Source organism: Vulpes vulpes, chromosome 3 (genome assembly GCF_048418805.1).
Source record: "Vulpes vulpes isolate BD-2025 chromosome 3, VulVul3, whole genome shotgun sequence".
In the NCBI taxonomy this organism is placed as follows: Eukaryota; Metazoa; Chordata; class Mammalia; order Carnivora; family Canidae; genus Vulpes; species Vulpes vulpes.
In genome coordinates this window covers 96,177,743-96,197,481 of record NC_132782.1, presented here as the reverse complement: position 1 = coordinate 96,197,481, position 19,739 = coordinate 96,177,743, and the positions used below count along the sequence as shown (strand labels likewise).

At 40.0% G+C, this 19,739-nt stretch overlaps 1 protein-coding gene across 48 annotated transcripts in view; it reads left to right on the top strand.

Annotated features, from left to right (window-relative positions):
• Positions 1-19,739, top strand: part of TNRC6A (trinucleotide repeat containing adaptor 6A) — a 207,413-nt gene that overhangs the window by 109,446 nt on the left and 78,228 nt on the right. For 30 of the 48 annotated variants that reach the window (XR_012000602.1, XR_012000601.1, XR_012000600.1 and 27 more), the window contains one exon: positions 15,952-16,039. The exons of the other annotated variants lie outside the window; for them this stretch is intronic. Coding sequence is in view for 25 of the 30 variants with exons in the window: in XM_072753650.1 (XP_072609751.1) it covers positions 15,952-16,039 (88 nt within the window). In the remaining 5 variants the exon portion in view is untranslated. The remainder of the gene's footprint in view (positions 1-15,951; positions 16,040-19,739) is intronic. 48 annotated transcript variants of the gene reach the window in all.

Here is a 19,739-nt window from a genome sequence, read left to right as displayed (position 1 = left end):
CTCTCTCACTCTGTGTCTCTGTGTCTCTCTCAATAAAAAAATCTTGAATCGTACTCCACCCAATGTGGGACTTGAACTTAAACTCCAAAATCAAGTTAGATCAAGAGTTTCAAGTCCAACAAACTAAGCCACGTATAAAGAGTTCTTCTTTTTTTTTTTTTTTTAAAGATTTTATTAATTTACTCATGAGAGACACAGAGACACAGAAGGGAGAAGTAGGCTCCCTGCGGGGAGCTTGATGAGGCACTCCATCCCAGGACCCCAGGATCACAACCTGAGCCAAAAGCAGACAGACACTCAACCATTGAGCCACCCAGGTGCCCCTAAAGGGTTCTTTATATATTCTAGATACATGTTATTTACTAGATACGTGACTTACAGATATTTTCTCCCATTCTGTGGATTACCTTTTTTCTTGGTGTTGTCCCTCACTACATAAAAGTTTAAAATTTTGTTATGTCCAGTTTACCATCTTAACCAATTCTGAGTGTACATTTCAGTGACATTAACTACCTTACTTTCATAGTGTTATGCAGCTGTCCCCCCTAGCCATCTCCACAACTCTTCTGATCTTGCAAAATTGAAACTCTGACCTATTAAACAATAATTTCCCATTCTTCAACTTCTGGCAGACACCATTCTGCTTTCTGCCCCATGAATTTGTTCTAGATACCTCAGATGAGTGGAATCATAGAATATTTGACCTTTTGTGACTAGCTTATTTCCCTTAGCATAACATCCTCAAGGTTCGTCCATGTTGTAGCCCATCTGTCAATTGATGATTTTATTTATTTATTAGAGAGAGGGAGAGCGCGCATAACTCACGTGTGCCCAACTAAGGGAGGAGGGAAGGAGCAAACGCAGACAGAGAATCCTAAGCCAACTCCACACCCAGCATGGAGCCTGACATGGGACTTAATCTCAGGACCCTGAGATCGTGGCCTGGGCTGAAATCAATAGTTGGATGCTTAACCAGCTGAGCCACCCAGGCGCCCAATCCATTGATAATTGTTTGTTGATCCTCTATCCTGCAACTGTGCCGAACTTAGTATTTCTATTAGCCGGTGTGTGTGTGTGTGTGTGTGTGTGTGTGTGTGTGTGTGTGTGTGTATTTCAGGGCTAGCTCTCTAAAGCCTGTATCATCGGTGAATAAAGATTTTTTTTTTTATTTTTTTTTAAATTTTTATTTATTTATGATAGTCAGAGAGAGAGAGAGAAAGAGAGGCAGAGACACAGGCAGAGGGAGAAACAGGCTCCATGCACCGGGAGCCTGACGTGGGATTCGATCCCGGGTGTCCAGGATCGCGCCCTGGGTCAAAGGCAGGCGCCAAACCGCTGCGCCACCCAGGGATCCCTAGAGATGTTTTTATATAAGTTCCTTTCCAATCCCTGTATTTATGTGTTTTTCTTGCCCATTTTTTCTGAATGGAGCCTACAATACAGTGTTGACTAGAAGTGGCAAGAGTGAACATTTTTGTCTCTATTCTCATCTTGGAGAAAAAGCATTCAGTTTTTTTATTTTTTATTTTTATTTATTTATGATGGTCACACAGAGAGAGAGGCAGAGACACAGGCAGAGGGAGAAGCAGGCTCCATGCACCAGGAGCCCGACGTGGGATTCGATCCCGGGTCTCCAGGATCGCGCCCTGGGCCAAAGGCAGGCGCTAAACCGCTGCACCACCCAGGGATCCCAAGCATTCAGTTTTAACTGTTGTGTGTGTTGTGAGCTGTGGGCTTTTTGTAGATGGCCTTTATCAGGTTATGGAAATTTCCTTCTCCTAGTTTGAGTGTTTTTTATCTTGTCATGAAAGTTTGGTTTTTTGTCGGGTGTTTTTTCTGTGTCTAGTAAGATCATCAAGTAGTTTCTGTCCTTTGTTCTCTTAATATGTTGTATTACATTGCTTTTCATATGCTAAGCCCACCTTACATTCCTGGGGTAAATCCCGCTAGGGCTTGATTTGTCCTTTTTATATGTTGCTGGTTCAATTTATTAGTCTTCTTTTCAGGGTTTTTGTGTCTGTATGCATATAAGTTATTAGTCTGGAGTTTTGATGTCTTTGTCTTCTTTGGGTTCCTGGTACTTAGTTTGGGATCTTGAAATGTTCTGGAATCTATCATTCTTCACTGTGCTAAAATAATTATTTTTATGTGTAGAGTTCTGTTTTCAAGTTTTTCTAGCTTTATAAAGATACGGTTAACTCATTTTCCTCCCCGAGTTTAGTGCATTGCCCTTGTGTGCTGTTTTTATTTTTGTTTTTAAGATACTGGAATCTAACTTTGTGTAAGTTGAAGTTGTAGAGTATACTGATATATGTTTATATATTGTGGTATTATTACCACCATAGTGTTGGTTAACACCTCTATTTTGTCACATAGTTAGCATTCTTTTTTTGGTGAGAACATTTGAGATCTATCTAGCCTTTTAGCAACTTTGAAGTATATAATACGGTATTGGCTATAATCACGATTCTGTTTACTTGATTTCCAGAACTTCTATTCTAGTTTCAAGTTTGTATACTTTGACAGCATCTCCCCAATTCCCCCCATTCCCTAGCCCCTGGTAACCACTGTTCTGCTTTGTTTCTACAAGTTCAACTTTGTTTAGATTCTACACATAAGTACAGTATTTGTCTTTCTCTTATTTCACTTAGCACAGTGCCCTAGAGGCCCATCCAGGTTATTGCAAATGGCAAAATTTCCTTCTTATGGCTGAATAATATTCCATTGTGCGTGCGCTCACACACCCCACATCTACTTCATTCACTGACGATGGATACTTAGATTGTTTCCATATCTTGGCTATTGTGAATCATGCTGCAGTAAACATGGGAGGGCACATACACTTTTGATATATTGTTTTTATTTCCTTTGGATATGTACCCAGAAGTGGGATTACTGGGTCATTGGTAGTTGTATTTTTAATTTTTTGAGGAGCTTTTAAGTTGTAACTTAGTGGGTTCACCAAGTTACATTCCCAGCAGGGCAAAGGGTTCCCTTTCTTTGGTGTCCTCATTGACACTTGTTATCTTTTGTCTTGATGAAAGTCATTCGAAATGCTGTATCAGTTCTGTTTTCTACTGTAGGTTCTCCCTTCTTCAATTGCAACCTTTGTATCCCAACGTTAGTCTTAGTACAGTGTCTTGTACCTAAGTCTTGTAGCTAACAATGAGTGTACATATTCTGTGCATCTGCTAACCACTTACCTAATTTAACTTTCACAATAAAGCTAGGTAGGAAGTACAATTTGAGACTTCTTACAAATGAGGAGATGGAAGCTTCAGAGAAAACAAACCAGTTGCTGACACAAGTAAGTAGTGGAGACTGAAGCCCGTAAGTAGCAGAACTCGGGTAGAAGTAAGAGTGAAAAGAACACCTCTTTGGTGATGGTAATAGGGTTAGAGTGTTAGTAAAAGCAAGAAGCAGGAATTTAATTGCAGGGCCCAGTGCTGGGGAGTACAATACAAGTAGAACTGGTTTTTGCCCTCAGAGCTGCAATTAGTCCTATTTGGAAGAGTGAGATTAACATCTGAAATAATTAGAAAATGAGCATTGTTTAATTAGAGGTCAAGGGTGAGGTTTGTATGAGTTGGAAAGAATCATGAAGGAACTAGTAATTAACTTAAGCCTCAGAAGAGAAGTAGAGTTTAGGAAGGTAGTTTAGCAAACCATGTTTTGGATCAGTGTTTGTACTGTACAAATCACTTAGGCTTACTTTCTTCCCTTTCTCCCCCCCCCCCTTCTTTCTTCCTTTCTTTTTATTTTTTAATTTTATTTTTTAAAAAGATTTTATTTATTTATTCATGAGAGACAGAGAGAGAGAGAGAGGGAGAGAAAGGCAGAGAGAGAGGCAGACACACAGGCAGAGGGAGAAGCAGGCTCCATGCAGGAAGCCCAACGTGGGACTTGATCCTGGGTCTCCAGGATCACTCCTTGGGCCGAAGGTGCACTAAATTGCTGAGCCACCCGGGCTGCCCTCTTTCTTTCTTTTTAAAGATTTTGTTTATTTATTTGAGAAAGAGAGGGTGAGTGTGGGGGAGGGACAAGGGGAGAGAGGGAGCATACACTGACCAGGGAGCCGGACACGGGGCTCAATCCCAGGACCCAAGATCATGACCTGATCAGAAGGAAGACACCTAACAAACTGAGCCACCCAGGTGCTCCTATAGAGTGTTTCTGTCATTGTGATGGGGTACCTGTTCTCCTGTTTCTAATCTCACCAACTGTCCTCAACCTGAGCTTTTTATTTTAAAATAATTTCAGATTTAGAGAAATTTTGCAAGAATAGATCAAAGAATTCCTGAATATCCATCATGTGTATTCCTTAAATGCTAACATTTAACCATATTTTCTTTATCATTCTCTCTTTTTACATATACTATTTTTTTCTGAACCCTTTTAGAGTGACCTGAAAGCACAATATTCGTTTACCTGAAAACTTTTAAGTAGTTATTTCCTAAAAGCAAAGACTTTAAAAAAAAAAAAAAAGGTAGACTGCCAATGCAGGGCTTGAACTCGGCAACCCTGAGATCAAGACCTGGGCTGAAGTCAGACACGTAGCTGATTGAGCCACCCAAGCACCCCAAAGACATTTTCTTAGTAACTGCAGTACCATTATCAAAATTGGGAAAGTAGGGCCGCCCGGGTGGCTCAGCGGTTTAGCACCGCCTTCAGCCCAGGGTGTGATCCTGGGGTCCCATGTCGGGCTCCCTGCATAGACCCTGCTTCTCCCTCTGCCTGTGTCTCTGCCTCTCTCTTTCTCTCCCTCATGAATAAATAGAATCTTTAAAAAAAATTGGGAAAGTAGTGTTGGTGCAGCCTTAATAGTGAAGTTACAGACCTTACTCAAATTTTGCCAGTTGTCTCAAAAATGCCTATTAGAGCAAATAAAAAAAAATTTTTTTTCTCATCAGAGATTTAATCCGGGAACTCAGGTTGCATTTAACTCAGGTGCATTTTGTTTTTGTTTTGTTTTTGCATTTAGTTTTCATGTTCATTTAGTCACCTGCATTCTGGAAGCTTCTCAGTCTTTGTTTTTGAAGGCCTTAATATTTTTTAGAGGGTACAGGCTAGTTATTCGGTAGGATGTTTTTTAGTCCATATTTGTGTGATGTTTTTTCTCAATTGAGTTCAGGTTAATGCATTTTTGGCAGGAATAGCGCAGAACCAGATGTTGTGTGTTCAGTAGTGTGTCCTGTCAGGAAGTGCGTGACATTCATTTATCCCATTACTGGTGATCATAATTTCAATTACTTGGTTAGGGTGATACATGTCAGGTTTGTAAATGCTTTTGTAGTTAATAATTATTGATGGGAGAACTTTGAGACTATGTAAAATACTTTGTTTTTCATCAGGATTCCTGCCTGAATCAATGGATCACCAAATAGTGACTTTCCACGGCCCATCATTTTTTCTACATTAGTCGACATTCTGCCTCAAGATCTTTCCCTTTACCCTGTTCATTCATTCATCCATCCATTCATTTATTAATATCAGTAAGAACTCATGGATTCTTAATAATATTCTGTTCAATGGATAATAATCCTTTATTTGCCTTATTTTGTTGCTCAGATTATGGGGCCAGTGGAAACCCCCTTTAGGGCTCAGCTCTTACTCTTTGAAGAGATCCAGACTACTTATCATTGGATGACACACTGCTCTCTCTGTCCTATTTTCCATTCATTCTTAAGGGAAAGATACACTGACTCTTCACTCCCACCTGTGCCTCTAGAGCTAAGCTTTCTGTCTGTGCTTTATGGCTCAAAATCACATAGTTTCTAGAAATATACAGTATTGTTGCCATCCTTTCTTTTGTCCTTTTTGCTCCACATATTCCTGCCACAAATATTCTTATTTATGTATGTGTTTCCAGAATTTCTTTATGCAAATACAAACACATGGGGATATATATTTTTATCTGTTTCTTCCTTTTTTTTTTTTAATTTTTTTTTTAATTTTTTATTTATTTATGATAGTCACAGAGAGAGAGAGAGAGAGGCAGAGACACAGGCGGAGGGAGAAGCAGGCTCCATGCACCGGGAGCCTGATGTGGGACTCGATCCCGGGTCTCCAGGATCGTGCCCTGGGCCAAAGGCAGGCGCCAAACCGCTGCGCCACCCAGGGATCCCCTGTTTCTTCCTTTTAACACAAAACATAGTATACTGAATCTTAGAGTTTTCTTCCAGTTAACTTCACACCTTCCTGATCCTTTCTGACCAGAACATAGAGGTCATCTTCTCTGTTTTATAGTTGTATAAATTCCATTTTATGAATGCATCACTTTTATTGAACTCCTTCAGTATTTGTGGAGATTAAACTACCTGTGACTGGAAACTAGCCTCTTTTGTGCCATCCCCTCTGCCACCACTTTCTCTGATACTTTTATTCCTTGACCCCTTTTCTACCTGCAAATAATTACTAGTATGTATGTATTTATTTATTTATTTTAAAGATTTTATTTATTCATGAGAGACAGAGACACAGGCAGAGGGGGGAAGCAGGGTCCATGCACGGAGCCCGATATGGGACTCGATCCTGGGACTTTGGGATCATGCCCTGAGCCGAAGGCAGAGGCTAAACCGCTGAGCCACCCAGGCATCCCTAGTTGTCTTTATTTTTAAGGTTTCATTTTTATTGTCATCTTTGTATCACTGCCAAAGGTTTTGAAAAGCATCTCCAAACCCCTGATTTCATTCTTACCTATTCTCCTGCAGCTGAGTTTCCATCTCTACCATGTGGCGAGGTCATAGTTCTGACGATTACCAGTGACTTTGTACTGTGTGGTGCTAGACTGGCTTTGGTGATTAATTTACATGTAGGAGGGCGAGAAGGACAAAAAGAGAAGGGAGGATTGGCAAGCAGCTAGAAAAGGGGAAGCAGGAAGGCTGGGAGAAAATAGAATAGAGTGTAAGGGGAAAAGTAGGAGAAGAGCATTTTTGGCAGAAGATATGAAATGTATTTTCATAACCAGCTTGTCACATACAGCTGGCTTCTGCATGGTGATGAGCTGGCTTGTGGTACATTGCTGACTGATAGGCCAGTTGGGCCCTCTGGAACGCTGCCCCCAGTCTTCTGTTTCGTAAAACAAGATATAACCCCTTGTCCCATTATGGCATGATCAGTTTCAACAGCAGAGCCTTCATTTAAAAATGTTTGCTTTCTAAAACCTGGAGTTGTCATTAACCTATCTTTCCTGTCGTTCTTATTAATACCGTCAACTATTCTAGTTTCTTAAGATTACCTTGGTGTTATTCTTTGCTTTTCATTTCCAGTCCAGTCCACCATTGTGGCTGAGGATGTTACACATTTACTCGAATTAGTACACTAGGTTTCTATCCCTGTTTATTAGCAGGTTGTGTCCTACTTTTACCCAGCTATTCCTCCCTTTTTCTTTCCCTGTCAGTACTGCTCCCTGAAATCACCATGCTGACCATTCTCCCTGCTTTACTGGTGTTCATCTCTGCTCCCTTGCCTGAAAAGGCCCACCTTTGTCTGTAGAAGACTCTTCTTCAAGATCCTTCAAGAAGATCAACTTACTGCTCCTTGAAGACTTCCGTAGCTCTAACAGCTCTTGTGCATATCTTATTTTCCTGTACTTGCTTACAGCCTCTGCCAAATGATTGCTTGTTTCCTTATTTAGGTGTGTTCAGTTGTTTCTACAAAATTCTAGTTTAAAATCATGTTTTCTGCTTAGGTTTTCCTAGTGCCAGAGACTGCTTGGCTTGTAGGAATTCGTAAGCAAGTTTTATTGTTTCATTGACTAAACATTGTATAGGTTATCACTAAATAGTTTTGGATGCAGAGTCAGCTCATCCATGTAACTTTGAGGGTCTGCTTCTCAACTGTACTGTGGAAAAAGTGTACTTTTTAATGGGATTTTTTTTTTCCCTAACAAATGATATACTGATCTGAATAGTGTGACCTTCTCAGGAGTGTGTCCTAGAGATCTTTATCTGTAAAGCTATGTTTGTTAGGTGGTCCCCAAGATCACCCTCAGGTTTGATGATTCACTGGGATTCAACATACAGCTGTACTCATGGCTATGATCTATTACATCAAAAGTATCAGAAAAGGCACATTGAACAAAATGCAGAGGAAACTGGGTGTCTATTGCTAAGAGTTCTCTCCCTGTCATGTCACACAAGACATGCTCAATTTGTCTAGCATCAAATTATGACAACATGTGTAAGACATCTACCAGGAAAGCTCGTTAGAAATTCAGGTTTCTTTTAGGGGCCGGTCACATAGGCACCCTCTAACATGTACCAACATTCCAGATTCCCAAAGGGAAAGGTTTTCAGCATAAACTGTATTGTTTGTATAGTTTACCCTTATCACTTAGGGAATGATGGGAACCTCTCTGAAATCCAGCTGCCTTGACACCAAGCCAAGGGCTGACCTTTGTAAGGATCACAGTCTCAGACCTGCTATGTTAACTCTTCTCTGCATGCCATGGAAATCTACAAACCCCCTTCAATTTCTTAACCTGCTGTGTAGGATTCTATGGTATGAGTACATTATGGTTTAACTTTTCTCTGTTGATTGGCTTTTAGGCTATTTTACAGGATCTGTTTTTGTACAATTTCTTTTTTATGGGCTTAGATTGGAATTGATGGATCATGACATAGTGACATTTGAAAATCTAATATTAGATACTTTCAACTTCTTCACTGGTGGACTCTATTAGTCCATACTTCAACAGCAGCTTACAAAAGTACCCTTTGAAAGTGATTACTTTTTTTTTTTTAGTTTTTAAAAAGATTTTTATTAAAAAAAAAAAAGACTTTTATTTTATTTTGACAGAGAAAGGGAAGAGCACAAGTAGGCACAATGGCAGGGAGAGGGAGAAGCAGACTCCCCACTCAGTAGGGAGCCTGACATGGGGCTAGATCCCAGGACTCTGAGATCATGACCTGAGCCAAAGGCAGAGGCTTAACTGACTGACCCATCCCCGTACCCTGGAAGTGATTACTTCTAATGATACTCCTCTTGGGAATGTAGGAAAAACTGACCCATCAAGCACTGGGAAGAGCAGGACAAGGAAGGGCATTCTAGATCCCAGCTGTGTCCTGCTGCTAGCATGGGCACTTGTCTTACCCATTCTCTTCCTGCTCCCAAGACTGTTCTGACACTCTTTTGCTTCTTCCTCTCTCTAATCTCTCTCCTTATTGCCTTTAATCATATGTTTGGAGGCTTGTAATTTTTTTGTCTTTTATTACAGATAATTTCAAACGTACATAGATTAGAACAGAACTGAATAAGGAAGCTACGTGCACCCATTTCAGCAATTGCCAACATTTTGTCAATCATGTTGCATTTTTCTCTTTTCCTTTTTTGAGGAATGGGGTGGGGCCTGGAGTAGTGAAAGCAAATCCTGGGCTTTAGGGTATTTTAAACATTTCTCTGGTAGTAATTTACAAAAATAATATACATGTTAACATTTCAAATTGAGATGTACTTTTTATTAAAGGTTGTGTATTTAAGTAATCTCTATACCCAAAATGGGACTTGAACAGTCTCCACCCTGAGATCGAGTCACACATTTCTGACTGAGCCAGCCAGGAGCCCCCAAGATGCACTTTTTATTTTATTTATTTTTTTAATTTTTTAAAAGATTTTATTTATTTATTCATGAGAGACACAGAGAGAGAGAGAGAGAGAGACAGCGACACAGGCAGAAGGAGAAGCAGGCTCCATGCAGGGAGCCTGATGTGGGACTCGATCCTGGGACTCCGGGATCACGCCCTGGGCTGAAGGCAGGCACTAAACCACTGAGCCACCCAGAAGTCCCAAGATGCACTTTTTAAAAAAAATTAATTTCTCTAAATACTTGGTCCAGTTGTGAGGTTACTCTGTTCCTAGTTCAGGAGGATGTTTCCTTGTGTCTTTTTCTCTAAATTTGTATAAAGTTGTTCAAACACATACAAACAGCTTGAAAAAAGTATGGGATAACATTCACATTTCTGCAATTTGCTTTTTCTTTTTTTAAAAAAAGGAATATTCTGCAGTGGCTGGCTGGCTCAGTCGGTGGAGCCTGGGACTCTTGGTCTTAGGGTTGTGGGTTTAAGCCCCACATTAGGTTTAGTGATTAGTTTAAAAACAGTACAATCTTTATAATAGAATAAACATTTAAATTAAACAATATAAAATCTTTAAAAAATTTTTAAATAAAACATTTAAAAATTAAAAAATCTTAAACTTTTTTAAAATTAAAAGGTCTTCAAAAATTTTTTGGAAAGAACATTCTTTCAAATCAATAAACAGATCAACTCCTTTTCGATACAAAATGCTCTGCTATGCCATAGAATAGCCATTTCTTCATTAACAGACATTTCGTTTTTCTGCTTTTCAGCCCTTGTGAACCTTGCAGTGAACTTTGATATGCACATGGCCTTGCATACTAGGAGTTTATTACCATCAGATACATTCTGCTGAATAAGTTGGCTAACTACCATGTGTATAACTTGTTAAAACTCTTACCACAATACTTTCCAAAGATTATAATAGTTTTTCACCAGCAATATAAGAGAACCTTTTAACTGTCATTCTTGTTAGCACTAGGTATTATTATTATTATTATTTAATATTTTATTTATTTATTCATGAGAGACACAGAGAGGGAGAGAGAGAGGCAGACAGGCAGAGGGAGAAGCAGGCTCCATGCAGGGAGCCTGATGTGGGACTCGATCCCGGGTTTCCAGGATCAGGCCCTGGGCTGAAGGCGGCACTAAACCTCTGAGCCACCAGGGATGCCCAGCACTAGGTATTATTACTCTTGAACATTTTTGCCAGTAAAATTAGAAAACAAAAGTATAACATTATAATTTCATTTTTTAAATTTGCATTTATCGAAAAGAAAAATTTGTTTTTAAAAATAATATTTAGAATTTTGTTGATACTAGCAAATATAAACTTGGTTCACTACTAGGAAATCCATCAACACAATCATTAGCCATCAAAAGATGAAAAGCATATAACCGTTTCAGTAGATACAAGAAAGATATCCAACAAAGTATTGCAGGCACCCATGACCGAATCTCCCAGCAAACCAGAACCTGAGAACAGCTTTTTACTTTTTAAAATATTAACATCTACTCATTTAATGTTAATGCTTGAAAATTTTAATATTTAATTTTTTTATTTTTATTTATTTATGATAGTCACACACACACACACACACAGAGAGAGAGAGAGAGAGGGACAGAGACACAGGCAGAGGGAGAAGCAGGCTCCATGCACCGGGAGCCCGACGTGGGATTCGATCCCGGGTCTCCAGGATCGCGCCCTGGGCCAAAGGCAGGCACTAAACTGCTGCGCCATCCAGGGATCCCTAATATTTAATTTTTTAATGCTATCATTCACACATGGTTCAGAAATTAAAGTATATGAAGAGGTTTGTATAGTGAAAGCCTTGCTCCCATCCCTCACCTGCCTAGTTCCTCCTTCCTCCTCACAGTCACTATTTGTTTCTGAGGAGTTCCTTTTTTTCCCTGAGGAGTTCTTTTATAGTCAGTTTGTACACGTACAGGGAAATGGGAGTGCATATCCTCTCCCTTGCTTTTTACACAGATGATAGCATACTGTATACTCTGTCATGCATCTGACATTTTCCATGATGAATTTTTCCTAAAGGACAGGCTTTTTTGCTCACTTCTGGTGGCATTCTAGCTACCTTCCCCTGCCCCTTGCCTCAGATATTGAACTCCTCAGATATGGGACCTTACAGCCACGCACTAGCTGTATCTAGTTGTTTCTCCCACGTCACCATCCCATAGACATTCACAAAAGAAATGCTGCAGTTGCTCTCAAAGATCACCAGTGCCTGGTCTCCTCTTGTTGAGACCAGTGGCTGCTCAGTCTTTGTCTTTGTTTTTTGTTTGTTTGTTTTTTTTTTCCTCTTGCTCCTGATAACACAGCTATGGTTCTTGGAACTCTAATATCTTCTTTCCTGCAGTACATTTTACCATATTGGTAGATTACCTTCTTGTAAAAGGTGGAATGAAACAAGGAAAGGATTGTGGAGGCATGCAGTCTGGGGAAAGATATACTAGAAGATCTATCAGTTTAATATGTCTAAAGCAAAAGGTTTTGTTCTCTGTGACTCCTGAAAGGAGCTGGTACTTTAGTGTGGGGGGTTTCATGCTGTAGAGGAAAGACCAGGACATTGAGAACCTTGATTTGAATCTTGACTTCTCCCTATACTAGCTATATGACCTTGGACAATTGATTTCACTTTTCTGTGTTTCAGTATCTTCATCTTTATCATTTTTAAAAAAGTGATAATGAAATGGGAAAATATACATGAAGTGCCCAGAATAGTCTCTGATGTTCATTTTTTTTATAGAGGGGTAGAGAGAGGCGGGGCGTGGGGTAGAGAGAATCTTAAGTAGGTTCCACACTCAGCATGGAGCCTGATGTGGGACATTGCACAACTCTGAGTCAAGACCTGAGTTGAAACCAAGATCGAATGCTTAACTGGCTGAGCTACCCAGGTACCCTTAGTCACATTAAAAAAAAAAAAAAGATTTATTTATTTATTTATCCATGGGAGACACAGAGAGAGAGAGAGAGAGAGAGAGAGAGGCAGAGATAGGCAGAGGAGAAGCAGGCTCCCTGTGGGGATCCGGATGCAGAACTTGATCCCAGGACCCTGGACCCAAGGAAGACGCTCAACCACTGAGCCACCCAGGTGCCCCAGTCACTGACATTTTAATCACTCTGAGGTTTCTTCTCATTCCTAGTTCCAGAACTTGCAGATTTGAGGTGCCCTGCTAGTAACCTTCAAGGAATGAATGATTGCTGACTGAAATGTTACCTTGTGGAGCATTTGTCCAATATGGTGAACCACATAGACCTATCAGATCTATCAGCCTTTCCTCCTTCTGATAGATATGTAAATGTTAGGAGTCAGATGTCTTAAGTGACTCTACTAGCATTTAAATCCCAAAAGCTTGGGACACCTGGGTGGCTCAGTGGTTGGGCAGCTGCCTTCATCTCAGGGCGTGATCCTGGGGTTCCAGGATCGAGTCCCACATCGGCTTTCTCCCTCTGCCTGTGTCTCTGCCTCTCTGTGTTTGTCGTGAATAAATAAATAAAATCTTTAAAAAAAAAAAAATCCCAAAAGCCAAAGTGTTTGGGTACAGGTGTTTTGGCCCAGGTGGCATATTTATATATTTTTCCACTTGGCTTTCTGGAGGAGGAGATATGAGTTAGGTGTGGTCAGTTGGCTGTGGTGACAGTACTGAGGAATAGAACTTTCCCCTCTCTTTAGAATATCAGCTGAGAATGTAGTTTTCCCTTGAGAACTATGTGCTGCATCTTCTAAGTACTAAAGCCACCATTTGGGGCCTGGAAAACACTTGCTAACCTCATCAAAAAGCCTTCAAAATGAAAAATGAGAAGAGAGAAAAAACTCCAGGTAAATAGTAAGGGAGCATGCCATAGGGTAGAATTACAGTGACAAGAAGATTGGACAAAGACCTGTGTCTGTAATTCACGGGAGGGCACAAAGAACAGGTGCTGAAGATTCCTGATGTTTCTGCATAATAAGTGCCCATAAAATCTTGATAAAAGGGACGCCTGGATGGCCCAGTGGTTGAGCGCCTGCCTTCAGCCCAGGGCATGATCCTGGAGTCCCCGGATCGAGTCCCCGGATTGAGTCCCACGTTGGGTTCCCTGCATGGAGCCTGCTTCTCCCTCTGCCTGTGTCTCTCCCCCTCTCTCTTTGTCTCTGCCTCTCTCTCTCCCTCTGTCTCTCATGAATAAGTAAATAAAATCTTTTTTTAAAAATCTTGATAAAAGTAAAGACAGTCATGAGTGCCACTGAGAACTGGTGAGAGGAGTTTATAACTAGGCATTTGAGTGCTTACTAGAGGCACTGTGTTAAGTTAGCACTCCTCATTCAGTCTGTACAAAAATGTTATGAAGTACAGAAATTATCTCCAATTTTAAGGAAGACACTGAGGCTATAGAAGGTTAAATAGTTAGAGCTGGTAATCTGCTCTTGATGGAGGACAGGACAGTGACATAAGTTCATCTGTTTACTGATTTTACTGTTAATCATATGCCGTGGCTAGTTCCATCCCTGACTTAGTCGGGATCACAGTGCGTGGGCTTGCTCACTCTACTTGCCTCCCTGACATAGAAGAGGCGCGAGAGTGAGTCATGGTTGTAGTTGGCATGAGTCTGTTTTGCTACTCTGGTAGCCACATGGCAGTTCTACTTGGAACAAAATGACAACGGAATATAGCAACAGTTCTACTCTCTTTCCAATTTCTGACCGAAGTTAGTGGTCACATATTCAACTTTGCTGGATTACTATCAATCATACATAGTGTCACTCGTTCTGGTTTTCACTGCCTACCTGCAGCTCCTCTCAGGGTGTCCCATCAGCTGAGCCAGCTGCAGTTCAGCGTGATGTCACTGCACTCCAGTTTGCCACATATTTGCTTGTCACTGATTCTCTCTTCTGCATCCCCAGTGCCACCTGCATTTTGGCCTCAGTAAACTATTTGCAGTTCCCCAAAATGTCTACTTCACGTTCCTTGAACCTTATCTTGTCTGCCCCATATTTATAATATTCTCTTCAGGAAGCTTCCTCAGGACAATTAGGTAGTTCCTCTTTATGTATTGATTTTCTTCAACTATCTGGTTTTTGGTGTCTGTTGATATTGTGGATAAAGGTTTAGGTTCTAGAATCTAGGGTGATTGATGTAGGTAACTAGAGTTTCCTCTAGTAAGAAAGGTTAGAGTAGGTTAGAGTTTCCTCTAACTTGGCTCATTTCTGTAGAGGTTTCTGCCTTGACTGGAATGGCTGGCCTGCAGTTCTGTATCTGAGAAGTGTGGTGATTGGAAGGCTTCGCTTCAGGGTATGATGGACAGTGGTGATACTTTCCAATAAAGACTTTGATCTGGGCCACAAAACCCTTGCAGGAGCCTTGCCTGCCTCCTGCCTAGGTCTGGTTCCTTTAGAGAGTGTTTTTCTGCTTTTAGGCTGGATTCAAGTTCAGCTGCTATTGTGTGGCCATGTATTCACGGGGATGGAGAGTGGGTAGGAGATATTGAATAGTTTGGCCTTTCTATTCCTCAGGCAGTCTCTTTGCTCCGTGTCTATTTCTGCTTTTCCTGCTCTGTTGGAACCTCTCTGGAGCTCCACCAGAGGATGGCACGTACCTCCATTCAAGACTTCTCTCGGGTTGTAGCTTTCTTTGCTTTTGCGCATGCCTCAGCTCTGAAGAGATAGATTACCTTTTTTCCTATCATTTCAGTAAGGGGGAGTGGAAAGGAAGAGGCAGTCCCATTTGCTCAGTCTCTCATTTTGAAATCCTGAACCAGAGCTTCTGTTGACAACTCTGAGCTTTTCTGATCTTTAGAATTGAAACAGACTTGTATAATAAGTGTATTATTGATTCTCATGTATTGATAGAATGGTTTGGAATGTTTATAGAATATGAAATTATTGTAAAGCTGAAATGCATGACATTTTTATGAATAACTTGTGTTTTGAAAAAATAATAGTTTTTTAGAGCAAGGAAAGCCAAAGATACCCCAGATACTTGGGCAGAGAGGGTTGTGGGGAGGTCTGAGGCATTGCTCCTAGCTACTAATTGATGATTGGCGTGAGAAGCAAGGTAACTCTGGCTTACACAAGATTTACATTCTAGAATTGGAGGGAGTAGCTTGTTTCCTAGAGTAAAATTTGCTAATTTTAGGTTGTCTTCCTTGACTTGACATGAAGATAAAAGCTCTGCTACTTGTGACTTGACTAAAGCAAAGTACAAAATAGCAGCCCCAGAGTTAGACTGAGGTTGCAGGTTGTGCTTTATTTCAGTGAATGATGAAAAGAGTAATTTGTCATGTCTTTATTTCTAATAAGAGTGAAAATGAATCTGTATGCAACATTATTTTTATTTCTTAATACATTCTGGGAAAGTTAATTGCAACTGTGTGGTTCAGGGATTTAGTGCAAGAAGAAGAACAGTTGATGGAAGAAAAGAAAAAGAAAAAAGACGACAAGAAAAAGAAGGAAGCTGCTCAAAAGAAGGTAGTATATATGTATAAACTATCTATTAAGCAGTCTAAACAGATTTAAAAAGAAAACTACTCTTATTGGATCTTTTAAAGCATTTGATTGTATGTTTTAACTTTAGTGGAGATTCATTTTAATATTTAATGTTTCTGATTATGCATATGTAGTAACTTGCCAAGTGTGTACAATTTAATGCATAGTTATTTAATCTTGCCGATAGTTTTTTCAAAGGTAAGTGCTTTATATAAGTAATGAGCTGTTCCTAGGTTCTAATAATATATACATCTCTCCCTACTTGAGAAGAACATGGAATTTGTAGCTGCATAGAGAGCTGCATTGAAATCTGACTCTCCCACATAGTGTACTACATGGTGTGTCCTTAAACTTTATTTAGCCTCTCTGGGCCTTAGTTTCCTTATGTTTTGTAAAATGAGAATTTAAACGAGATAATACACATAATGCACATAGTAGGAAATAAGGTGTCAGTTTCCTTTTCACTTTTTGTTTAGTACCTGGGCTGATTTCAAGAATTTGCTGCTTACGTTAAGATATTTGAAAATAAGCCTGAGGTGTAATTTGCTACAGAGGGTCTCTAGAAGGTACATAGTCAGAAGCTGTAATCAGAACAATACAAACTGTGGAAAGAGAAAAGAATATGTTCATAATTATAAAGTTTTTGTTTGTTTTTACAAAATCTGAATCCTGATGACAGCTGGGCACTCATCTCCTACTGTATCAAGGTTTCAAGGACCTTAAAAATTTTTTTAAAGACCCAGTGAAATTACTATTATACTCTTATATTCCATTGACAGCTCTGACTTTAGTTTCTAACCTTTTGCCAGGCACTGTGTTACAGCTGCACACTTACCTCCACATTATTTAATAGGGAAAAATAGCATCCAAATCTGTGGTAGGTAGGGTAGGTAGGTAGGGAGCTGTTGAAGCACAGAGAACTGCTTTCACTCCACCTGGAATGGGGCCGATGGAAGGGAAAATTGTCTTAGAGTAGAAGTTAGCCAAGTGAACCAGGAGAGGAATAGAACGGGATTGCAAGCTGAGTCAACCCAACGATACTCAACCTGCAGCCTTAGAAGAGTATGAGCTTTGATTGGGGGTTGAGGGGCAGGACGCCAAGGGCAGAAGTATCAGAGGGTGAAACTGCAGAGGGTGGTGGTAGGCTGTGGACTCTTCTCCAGGTTTCAGCTATTAGGTGTTGGGGAAAACACTGAAGGCCTTTCAGTCGACTGAGGTAAAAGTTTGTGTTTGAGAATGTTTACTTTAGCAAACCGTGGGCTTGGATTGGAAGAAGTGGAAACTAGAGGCTCGGATGCTAGTAGAGGGACTGTGGAAAGAACCCACAGAGTTGTTGGAAGGATATGAAAGGAGAGGGACTTCAATTGACGCTCAGGTTCCAGACTGAGTGATGGGAGTACATCTCAGGAGCAGTTAACCAGATTAGGGAATAGAAAGGGAGAAAGAGAATTTTGTCCTGGAGTGCTGAGCTGACCGCATGATCAGCGAGTGCTGGGGAAGGGTAGATTACAGAGCTCTGGACAATCGAGGGTGAAGAGATGATAGGTGACCCTTGGCATTTGGCCTTTTGCCTGCTCTCAGAGGTGACTGGGAGGGATGCATCTGTAATTGTCACAATCAGGCTTTAGAATAGGTTTCTAGTATGTAGTTTTGGCATTGCCAGTACCATAGATCTCTGTGAGAGGCCTGTTGACACAGGTTGGTGTTTGCCATGTTGTGATCAGTCTTTAGCTGATAATTTGTTGTGGAAAAAGTTGTATCCTCTTTAAGTTAAGGTTGGGAGAAGGTTCTGAGACTCTTGGTCTTTGGTGTGAAGACCATTTACTGAGTGATAGGGACCTGCTAGGAAACTTCAGAGACTTGTAAGAAGATACATAGGTATACTTTATGTAGAATTGGTAGTGTGGCAAGCATCTGAGTGTTGACATTAGACCTGTTGATCCCTGCTTCTAAGGAATTCAGAATGTAGCTGTTAGGTTGTCTACGAAATGGCTAGAGAAGAAGAAGAAGCCTAAGGTACTATATAATGAAGCGTGTTTCTTTAGATTTTACCCTATTTACTAAGGAAATTCTGAAAAAGGGAGGGGGTCACTGGAATGATTTCTTTAAAAGTTACATTTTTAAAAGGAGTGATGTAAGTAAAAATATTTAGGGTTGTAACAAATACAAATAATGGCTCTAATTGCCAAGGCTCATCTTTATGGTCTTTCATAACCAAATCTCTGACTCACCAAGTCAGTGTCTTTAACATGAGAATGATCACTTTTGTGCCATTTGGCCTCTCACCAGATCTGAAGTGACAGCTTTTCATATTCTTTCCCACTCCATCCCTGCCTCACCCCATTCCAGTCTCTCACCCTAACCATGTCCTACTGGAATCATCACAGAGGCTTAGCAATAACGGAGAGTGTTTTCTTCAGCCAGATCTTCAGCATTGGTAGGGTATTCCTGTGTATCCTGTAGACACAGTAATATCTGACCACTGAACACAATATAAAGGAAATTTAATACCTTGAATAAATGTTAAGTGTAGGGGGGTAGACTGCTACTGTAAATAAGACTGTTCTTCAAATTCCAAATAATCAGCTTACAACTGAATTTGAATAACACATTGTGAAGTAAGGACAGCTGGTATTTCTATAGGCTGTTACCAAATAGCTATTAAAAAAAAAAAAAAACAAAAAACAAAAAAGAATCCCAAGTTGGCATGCTTACAGCCCATATGAAAGATTGTGAGTCACAAGACTTTTAAGACAAGTTTCCTTAAGCTTGTTTTTTGTCTGTGGTAGGAGCCAGCAGGTGTATACAGGTAGGTGGCAGACATCTACATAAGCCAGGTAGGCAGGCCCATTTATATGAATGTTGGAACATAAACTCACTATGATAAAAACAATCTGCCTGTTTTATATAATGTATGCATATGTTTAAAAAAAACCCTATTTTTATTTCTGAGAAAGACTTCAGATAACTATCTGTTCTGATCTATTCATTTTAGGTAGAAGGAGCCCAAGCATTAAAATGAGTTAAGTGGCCAACCATGTTTTTGTCAGAGTGACAGAACTGGGAATAGGATAGGAAGCTTCTTAGACCCCCAGCTGACACTTTTCCAAAACTAGATGCCATGGTGTTTCCTTTGTACTTTTTTTTTTTTTAAGATTTTATTTTTAAGTAATCTCTACACCCCGTGTGGGGCTCAAACTCACAACCCTGAAATTCAGAGTCACACGTTCCACCACGTGAGCCAGCTGGGTGCCCCTGTCCTTTATACTTATTTTTCACCACCTAAAGGTGAACTTTTTTTTTTTTTAAGCTGCAAATAATAAAACGTAGTTTCTGTAAAGCATTTAAGACATCTTTATGCTGTGTACAGAAACATGGTTCCTGGCGGCCATTGTGATATTTTTAAGGAATTCAAATTCAGATTACAGGTTATTTTCTATTTTAAATAATAACCAGGTAACACAACTCCTTCTATAAATGATGAGACACCAGCAAGGCTCACTGTAATGTTTTTATTATGGTAGTTTTTTAAAAATTTTGTCTGCTTAAACATAAATTTAAGTCTTTAAATTCCTCTTTCAAGAAATTTTACACAAAATTTATATATTTTCATGACATTTCAGCCTCAGTACATCTCTCACAACGAGATCAGTGACTGGATGGCTCTATTTTTAATTTTGTT